The 10,421-nt window shown below is 38.5% G+C and overlaps 1 protein-coding gene across 1 annotated transcript; it reads left to right on the forward strand.

Moving 5' to 3' along the window:
- Positions 1-4,308: 4,308 nt before the first annotated feature.
- On the forward strand, positions 4,309-7,918 carry LOC106068712 (uncharacterized). Its single transcript, XM_013228165.2, has 2 exons — positions 4,309-4,413; positions 6,522-7,918. The coding sequence occupies exons 1-2, from the start codon at positions 4,338-4,340 to the stop codon at positions 7,358-7,360; spliced, it is 915 nt and encodes a 304-aa protein (XP_013083619.2). The 5' UTR covers positions 4,309-4,337; the 3' UTR covers positions 7,361-7,918.
- Positions 7,919-10,421: the final 2,503 nt, after the last annotated feature.

Consider the following 10,421-nt stretch of genomic DNA (forward strand, 5'->3'; position numbering starts at 1 on the left):
TGTAAACTACAGCTCATTTTGAATTAGATATTCATTATAAGTCATCAGTTAGGCCAAGTTCATCTATCCTTTCGTCTACTGGACGGCTGGGACACCACACAAGATCTGTTAACCTTTTTTCTCCATTCTTCTCTGTCATTTGTCTTTGATAGATTTTCATTCAGATAATATTGAAACCTGCCTTTTTACCTGCCTGAGTGGACCACTTCGGGGGTCGATTTTGAGTTTGAGTTTCCACACAAACTGTCTTTGTAACCTTGTTTTGTATTACAAAGCTTACATCAACTCACTCTGTCTGGTAAAATGTTTATGTCTCCCACATCGAATTTCGGATCAAGCTGAAATTTAGTAAAATTATTTCATCTGACAACACAAGAATCAATTTAAACAAAAAACATTTAGTTAATAAACTATTGGTAATTAATTATTTTCCTAGGTATCTTTGACAAAGGAAAGAAATCATACTTGACAGATGTGGTGGTTGTTATGGAGTGTCTGTGTGTGTTTAATATGGTGACTGTGGGAAGAGGTTACCGATTGATTGTGAATGATGCAACACAGGGGGCATTGTCGTCATTTGGTCTTAGTTAGGGGAGACGACTCCAGAACGTGAGACTGAAAGGTTGTAGTGAGTTACGTTTTGTTAAAATATATTATTTCTTAAGTCTACTTCATTAATACAGACAAATCTCGTATAATTTCGTCTGTATTATACAGTTCTTTTTATCCTATATAACTTATTTGAGGTTTTATAAGTTAGGATATATTACGTTCCTATCGGTTTAGTTGTCTACCAGCAGTTTGATACTTAAAGTCAACGACCGGTAACAACACAGTGGTATAATTTGAATTAGTCCCTTGAGGACTCTTCAACCCTGAAATGTACAGCTTTCCGTTAGCCATTCACCAAGATACCCCCTTCTTCCCTTTCCCAACAGGTCCAGACAAGTGATAGCGTATTGAGAAAGCTATAAGCTAGACAAAAACAACAGGCAAAAGTTGCACACTATTTGTATGTCTAGGTAGACTTATTAGTATGAGAATAATAACATAACTGATTCAAACTAATTGATACAATTACACTTAAAATAATTTGTTTTTTTTTTAAGTATTCTTTATGTTTTTTTGTATTGTTTACGCTGTCCTTACGCTTTACGCTCTTTACACACTATCCTCTTTACATTAAACACACGTTATAGTGTACGCTCCGCTCTGAAGCTTATAGCCGTATCTGTAAAGAGTTAGGACCGTCCACACGTGTAAGTCCTAGTCACTCTGAGCTGCGACTTAATTACATTATTGATGTCAGTAAAAACCAACGAGTTTGTCAATTTGTCCAGAGGATCTCAAAATATGCACGAGTTCACAATTACCTAACCACCTCAAAATGATGACCTCAAAATGATTGCATTACCCCTGCAGCTGTGCATGAGTGAATTACCCGTGTACCTGTAAATGACCTTAGAATGAGTGCCTTACCAGTGCAACTGTAAATGACCTTAGAATGAGTGCCTTACAAGTGCAACTGTAAATGACCTTAGAATGAGTGCCTTACTAGTGCAACTGTAAATGACCTTAGAATGAGTGCCTTACCAGTGCAACTGTAAATGACCTTAGAATGAGTGCCTTACCAGTGCAACTGTAAATGACCTTAGAATGAGTGCCTTACCAGTGCAGCTGTAAATGACCTTAGAATGAGTGCCTTACCAGTGCAACTGTAAATGACCTTAGAATGAGTGCCTTACCAGTGCAGCTGTAAATGACCTCAGAATGAGTGCCTTACCAGTGCAACTGTAAATGACTTTAGAATGAGTGCCTTACCAGTGCAACTGTAAATGACCTCAAAATGAGTGCCTTACCAGTGCAACTGTAAATGACCTTAGAATGAGTGCCTTACCAGTGCAACTGTAAATGACCTTAGAATGAGTGCCTTACCAGTGCAGCTGTAAATGGCCCTAGCATGAGTGCATTACCCGTGCACCTGTTAATGACCTCAGAATGAGTGCATTACCCGTGCACCTGTTAATGACCTCAGAATGAGTGCATTACCCGTGCAACTGTAAATGACCTCAGAATGAGTGCCTTACCAGTGCAACTGTAAATGACTTTAGAATGAGTGCCTTACCAGTGCAACTGTAAATGACCTCAAAATGAGTGCCTTACTAGTGCAACTGTAAATGACCTTAGAATGAGTGCCTTACCAGTGCAACTGTAAATGACCTTAGAATGAGTGCCTTACCAGTGCAACTGTAAATGACCTTAGAATGAGTGCCTTACCAGTGCAGCTGTAAATGACCTTAGAATGAGTGCCTTACCAGTGCAACTGTAAATGACCTTAGAATGAGTGCCTTACCAGTGCAGCTGTAAATGACCTTAGAATGAGTGCCTTACCAGTGCAACTGTAAATGACCTCAGAATGAGTGCCTTACCAGTGCAACTGTAAATGACTTTAGAATGAGTGCCTTACCAGTGCAACTGTAAATGACCTCAAAATGAGTGCCTTACCAGTGCAACTGTAAATGACCTTAGAATGAGTGCCTTACCAGTGCAACTGTAAATGACCTTAGAATGAGTGCCTTACCAGTGCAGCTGTAAATGGCCCTAGCATGAGTGCATTACCCGTGCACCTGTTAATGACCTCAGAATGAGTGCATTACCCGTGCACCTGTTAATGACCCCAGAATGAGTGCATTACCCGTGCACCTGTAAATGACTTCAGAATGAGTGCATTACCCGTGCACATGTTAATGACCTCAGAATGAGTGCATTACGTGTACACCTGTAAATGACCTCAGAATGAGTGCATTACCCGTGCACCTGTAAATGACATCAGTATGAGTACATTACCCGTGAAACTGCATGAGAATTATGGGATTGACCATGCAGATGCAAATGAGGAATAAGATTCTTAATAACAATTGTATGTGATATTTAACGTTAATTATATCGTCTGACATTAATGCAAAACATAACGGGGAAAAAATATTCTTTGTAGTAAATCAATCAATCTGACCTGGACTGACCTACTCTAAGCTGAGTAGTCAGTCTAACTTAATGGTTAAGTTGACGCACAAACACATATGACTTTTACACTTATTTACAATTGACAAGATTTTTACCATATTTTTCATATGAAATTCAAAGTGAACGATTCAAGACATTGGACTTATGCGAGATTTTATCAACCAATTTAAATCAATAAAAGTTAAATATTAATGTTTAAAAAATTTATTTCTCTTAAGTACAACAGACTACGGGATAGATCGTATTAAATATACTGCGCTACCATAACCTGCGATATTTTTGGGCGGAAGTGTGTCTTTAAAATAGGGCACCACAACCACATGCATAAAGTGTTCTACCAGAGAAGGAGACCTCGCCTTTTTTTTTTTCTGTTGTCCTTTGTGTTGTGCATGAGTCATTAATGGAACTAAAAAAACAAACTAAATAAAAACCCAGTAATGAAACATTATAAACGACACACCAGTCAACAGATCCACTTGTTGCTAAATGATGTTCTATTGTTACGATAAACATTATTTTTGAAAAAAAAATAGTAATCATAATGTGTGTTGTTAAAACTATTTTTTTAATAGTTATTCCTTATACTTGAATGACCTAAGTCTACACATTCTTGACCTTATTTGGGGGAAAAATTTGAAATAGCTGAAAATCCTTTTGATGGCTCCATACCTCGTTGTTATGTATGCTCTTCGCTTCCTGAAGAACTTTCTTCCCGTATGACGATTAAAAATGATCTGCAGTATTTACGCAGACCTCATTTCCGACCTACATAATTTGCCACCCGTCACGTAGCCAAAGCCGTTTTCCACAGGACTTCTATTCTAAGTTCCTTTTTCGTCTTTTGTGTATTTCTTGCGTAAGGATCCTTTTATGGGTCTCAAATCTGTTTAACGACTTCGATCATTAACGGCTCAATGAAATAAGAGACATTACAAGGAGTGGCTGAGCTGTAAGGCGCTTGGTTTACGAACCGGGGTCAAGGGTTCCCATCCTGGTGAAGACTTGGATTTTTACTTTCGGGATCTTTAGGATCGCCTCTGAGTACACCCAGTTCTAATGGGTACCTGACATTAGTTGGGGGGAGAGTAAAGGCGGTTGGTCGTTGTGGTGGCCACGTGACACACTCGTTAACCGTGGGCCCCATAGTTCACAAGGTATGAAAGAGGAACTTTACCTTTTACTGTATTGTTAAAATGGCATTTGCAATAGCTGTAATTTATTTGAGATTCACTGCTCGTTTTGGTTTCATGTATCTATGTTACGCCAGCCTTTACACAGCTTCTTGGCAATGTGCTCTTTTGTTCAGTACAAATATGGCACACGTGAAAACGGTTACATCATTATGTGTGTTAATATTACTGAGTGCAGCATGTCGAACGTATAGCGTTTGTAAGTATGGCAAATGTTCTAGTTTTACGTTATTTAAAAATGTTTATATACGGACGCAATAAATAATAACCGGCGCAGCTGCTCTTAATGCAATGCCACTGCTCTTATTCCAAGGCCACTGCTTTAATTTCAGCGGCACTGCTCTTATTCCAAGGCCACTGCTTTAATTCCAGCGCCACTGCTCTTATTCCAAGGCCACTGCTTTAATTTCAGCGCCACTGCTCTGACTCCAAGGCCACTGCTTTAATTTCAGCGCCACTGCTCTGACTCCAAGGCCACTGCTTTAATTTCAGCGCCACTGCTCTTAATCCAAGGCCACTGCTTTAATTCCAGCGCCACTGCTCTTCTGATATGTAAACAATGCACAAAAACTATAATAATATAGGGCGCGTTTAGTATTGTCGTCAAGATCAAGATGGAATAAAAGATTTAAGATGACTGTCTGAACCGTGGCGCAGCTAGAACTTTTTCATCACTTGGGGGCTTGGGGAGCTTGATCTCTCTACGGGCCCCTGTAACAAAACACTCATTTGGAGGCCCCCTCCAGTGAGGGCCCGGGGGGGGGATTCTCTTCACCCCTCCCCACCCTAGCTACGCCACTGGTCTGAACGTTATCTTTGTGGGTTTTTTTTTTTTTTTTTTTTTTTGTCGTATTGTGATCTTTACATTGACAATAAGAAGAAATTTACTTTTTTTTTAACAAAGCTTATATCAACTCACTCTGTCTGTCTGTCTGTCTGGTCAAAAGTTTGTACACGTTATTTCCCCCTCACCCAATGTCGGATCAAGCTGAAATATAAATTTTGCAGAATTGTTTTCTTTTACCTGACAACACAAGAAACAATAAAAAGAAAATAACCAATTAGTTAATTAACTTTTGATAGTTTACTATTTTGTCTGGCATCTTGAACAAGGGAAAGAAATAGTACTTTACAGATGTGGTGGTATAAGTTGAATTAGTCCCCTTAACGATCGTGTGAAAATTCAACAAAATGTCCCCTTCTTCCCCTTTCACAACTGGCCCAGACAAGTGATAGGATCATAGTGGTTTGAAAAAGCTAAACAAAAACATTTGGTACAAATATTTCTAATCGAACAGATTGATCATGTTTTTGGTCGGATGCACATTAGAAATGCAAGACTCTTCCAAACTAATTAAAACAATAACACTTTGTTGTTGTTTTTTTAAAGTATTTTTTTTTTTAGTGTTGTTCTTGTTACACAAAGATATATTAGTGAACCTCTAGTGAACCTCTAGTGAACCTCTAGCCTACACGGAAATGTTACTTAGCAATCTTACTGTAGTTTTTAAGGTTTAACTCTTATATGTACCCTATTGTTGTCTCTGATGGGATTTCCGGTGTCTGCTAAGCCAAATCCTTACAGTGCGATACTAAGAAAACTTAGATAATTACAACAAAGCTAAGTTATTGTTTGATGTCAATGGTCTGTTTTACAAAGCTTATATCAACACTGTCTGTCTGTCTGGTACAATGTGTGTACAAGTTATGTCTTTCACGACTATTCTTGGATAAAAATTGAAACTTACAAAATTGTTTGCTGTACCTGACAAAAGACTAATCAGTCAAAAATGATTCTAATAGTTAATTAATCATTGGTAGTTTTTTTGTTTTTTTTTGTATCGCAAAAGGGAAATAAATACTACTTATTGAGAGTACCCACAGTAGATGTAGATTTGTTTCTAATGTAACGTTTTGTGCAAGTATTTCCCATTCTCTGTTGTAGTAGAAATTTGCAAGATTATTTATTTTCGATGACATTACATGAACCAATCAAAAAGTTTTCCAATTATTTATCGATTAGTGGTAATTAATTAATTTTTCCTCCATCACTGAGATACGTGCCAGTGATTTTTTTTAAATATATATATATATCAGAGGCGTAGTGAGCCAAGCGTGCTCCCTGGGCAATGTACAGTATTGGCGTCCCCCGACCCATTTTCCATGAACAATCCAAAGAAATGTAGGTTAGGTGTGGCGCTCCCCTTAGGGAGGCGCCCGGGGTTTCGTGTCCCATCCCCCCCTCACTACGCCTCTGATATATACATATATATATATATATATATATTCTTTCATTTCGTTTCCCAGCTAACAGTTGTGCCCAGCTGTACAGTGGCGTGTTCACCAACAACCACGTGGAGGGGACACAAATGTTTCTACGTTGTCGGATCTTCTTACCATGTCCACATCTCAATGTTTCCAAAGTGGAAGCTATTGAGATCTACCGGTCATCTGGTGACCATCTGGCCAAGATGGACAGCACCCGAAACGTTACAATCTACCCTGCCGGACTGGCGATCAAAGCCGTGGAGAGCGGCAGCGTGGTCAGCAGTGCCCTGCACATGCTGGGGATCCATGTCCGGACGTCCGCTCTGAAAGACGACGCCCAGTTTGGTTGCGCAGTGACGGTGATCAACACCGAGGGGGAAGCGGTTTCCCTGACCAGCTCCAGCAAACTGGACATGATGACAAGCTTCTTTGCGCTGGAGAGCATCTTGAACTATACGAGGCTCACTTTCTTTCAGAGTGCGCCCTTACGTTACCGACAGCACAGCTACTACTACGGTTACATTATGGGCGCCAGCAGCCACCGTGCCATGCAGTACTGCTCCACCCTCGATGGTTACCTGGCTGAACTGGACGACAAAGAAGAGTTTGACGCCATCGCAGACTTTATACTGACCATCAATATAAAGGTCAATGTCAGGGTCGGTGGTTTCTATGACAACACTGAAAATAAATGGATTTTTCAACACAGTGCAAAACCTGTCACGTTCTTCGCCTGGGAATCAGAGAAACCACTTGCTGGTGGAAGTTGTCTCGCCTTAAAGAGGGTTCAAAACATAACTTCTGCTAGTATTTTCATGAGTGATGTCCCTTGTTCTGGTCAATTTAAGGCGACATTTCTTTGTGAAGTCGATAATTAGTGGATGGGAAATTAATTAGAAATAAATATTTGAAAAATACTGAAATAAAATAGACATTTCTGTCTTTTTCTAAGTGTTAATCGCAAAAAAGATTACTTGTCGTTTTGAAGATGTTAAGTTCAGTTCTCCGTGAAGGCTGTGATTAGTTAATCAATTCATGCACTTAAAGATGTTGTTGTATTAATATCTCAAAAATACCATTTACAGACACTTCCAATACACCTCCCATAGATATCTATTTCAGACGCCTTTTATAGACACTTCAAAGACTCCTCCCACAGATATTCCTCACAGATCCCATTCATAGACACTTCAAAGAGTTCTCCCACAGATATTCCTCACAGATCCCATTCATAGACACTTCAAAGACTCCTCCCACAGATATTCCTCACAGATCCCATTCATAGACACTTCAAAGACTTCTCCCAGAGATATCTCTCTACACCGCAGATTCATGTATTCATCAATACAGTGTCGACAAGGACGAACTGAGTATATTGAAAAAAGAATCTATAATACCACAGAGGAAAAACATTTGCGTCTGCTCATTGCAAAAATATGAAGTTGATATATTTACAATATAGTATTGTAATAGGAAAAAGAAAGAAACACATACTACTAGGAGAAAAAAAATCAATAAAAACCTAGAGAACATCCCATTCTATTTTTATTACTTTTTGGCTCTGCAAAGATTGGTGTATTCTCATCTACAATGTACCGGGCTCTGATGGCTGTGGAGTCACGGGTGAGTCATGGCTGTGAATGTTGAGGGCTGTGGAGTCATGGGTGACGCCTTTGTCTCTTTGTTAATGTCTGTAGAGTCAATGAAGAGTAGACTGTTGATGGCTGGAATCATGGATGATTCATTGATATGACTGTGGAGTCCAGAGTCATATTTTCGCTTTGAAAGGCTGCTAAACTTCTGGTGTGGCAGTTGTTGTTTTTTGGAGCTTGTGTCTGCTTGATTTAAATTGTAATGTATCTATATTTTATTGCTTTCAAGAGTAATGTCAACCAAATGATCGGTGTCCCTGTTAGAAACTTTTCAGTGTGAAAATCTTTAGCGTATCACTAAATTTAGAAAGCCTTCAGGACAGAAGACTCAAAAGTAAAGTAGCCATTATACATAAAAAAATGAACCATAATGTTCAAATACAAAAACAAAATTTAATAAAATACTCAGAAAGACACAAAGATAAAGGCACATTCCTCGTCCCATATGCTAGGACAAATTTGTACAAATACTCCTTCTTCCCTAGTGCTATTAGAGCATGGAATGGGTTGCCTGAGCTAGCCAGGAAAACCAGTGATTTGACAGAATTTAAGTCATTGGTTAATTTGCATGACTAAATGCATGACGCGTAGGACGTAATCGTCTTCTTTTTTGAAGTAACGTCTGTATTATATAAGATAAGATAAGGTTTCCTTTTTTTTAATTAATTGTCCATATACGAAACATTAGTGATCAAGCGACAGCCAAAAATGAGTCTATCAGGGATAGTTGAGCTGGGTTTTTTTTTTTCTTGATTTCTTGTTTGATCTATTAAAGACGTTCTGTGTCACGTGACTTGGACTGGTGGCCTGTTTGAAAAAGTCTATCGGTAGTTTTTGTAACTGCCTATGCCTCTCTCTCTCTCTCTCTCTCTCTCTCTCTCTCTGTATATGTGTTGGAACGGCGTTATAACCAATACGTGGCTATAAATATCTTATCTCATGGGCGTTTAGTGAAAGCGCGTTGCCTTGTTGGTTGTCGGCCTTAAGCATTTTTTCTATTATCTCCCTTCACCCCCGACAAAGCAGAATGGTAGCCAAGGACGCTAAACACTGTCACTCGGTTGAATGGCGATGTGTTTAGCGAAAGTGCGGCGGGCGATCATCTCTGAGCTCAGATATCGATGACGTCATACTTTTAAAAAAAGACTGAAATGAATGTGTTATTTGAACTCAATCTTTATAAACATTTCTCCTAATTACATTGTTGTTTATATCAACTCACTCTGTCTGTCTGTCTGTCTGTCTGGTAAAAAGTGTGTACACGTTATTTCTCCAACATCCAGTCTCAGATCAAGCTGAAACATTGCATTATTATCTTTTGACATAGACAAGACAAGAATCAATTAAAGAAGAAACCTATTAGAAAATTAATTATACATAATAAATTTTGTCTTTTTAATAGAAACAAGGGAAACTAATACTTCAGTATTCAGAGATAAGGCTAAATTTGTTGGTTTTAGTCCCCTTAAATAATTGTTAACGCTATTTCTCCCTCACGCATTCTCCGATCAAGTTGATTGTTTAAACAATTATTTAGTGTACCTAACAAGACACGAATCAATCAAACAAACATACAAACAATTAGTCAAATAATTATTGGTAATGAATTATTTTGTTTTATATCGAATAAGGAAAATAACTTGTACATTATTGGTAGATATAGTTTTAAGGGCGGAGTTCTTCCCCTTTAGATAGGTTTATTTTTAAAAGGATTTTTCATATTGTGCTTGTTTTGTTTTTCTTCATTTTTTAAGATCACTTTAAGTTGTTCTTAAGTGTAGAGCTAAGTTTTAATGGAAGGAACAGGACTTAACTTTTTAATAGAAATAATTAAAGGAATTTTATGCTGATAGATTTTCACCTCAAACAGGCACTAAATGCGAACATAAAAGGCTTATCGCTAAATCTTCTTCGGTCGGGAGAGAACATAGACATATGGCCTTCCTGGATCAAATCGAGACCAAAAAAAAAAATAAAGAAAAAGATAAGCTGATCAGATTAAACATACACATTTGTTCAAAATGTTTCAATTTCTTATAATCGCTTAGCGTTATATGAAGGGGAAAGGAGGGTTGGGGAGACACAGTTGATACGGGGATGGGGGTCCTACATGTAAAATATTCTTTGAATGCTTTTAAAGAAAAAAGTTAATACATGTTTTAATAACAAGAGTGATTTGAAGATACTCTGTGGTGATTGCTCTCTCGCGGTTAGTTGCGGTACAGCATAGGAATACGTAGGATCCCCTCGTGGGCTCGGCCTCCGGCCTCGCTGGAGCCGTGTCTCA

The sequence above is a fragment of the Biomphalaria glabrata genome, chromosome 11 (assembly GCF_947242115.1).
Source record: "Biomphalaria glabrata chromosome 11, xgBioGlab47.1, whole genome shotgun sequence".
Lineage (NCBI taxonomy): Eukaryota > Metazoa > Mollusca > Gastropoda > Planorbidae > Biomphalaria > Biomphalaria glabrata.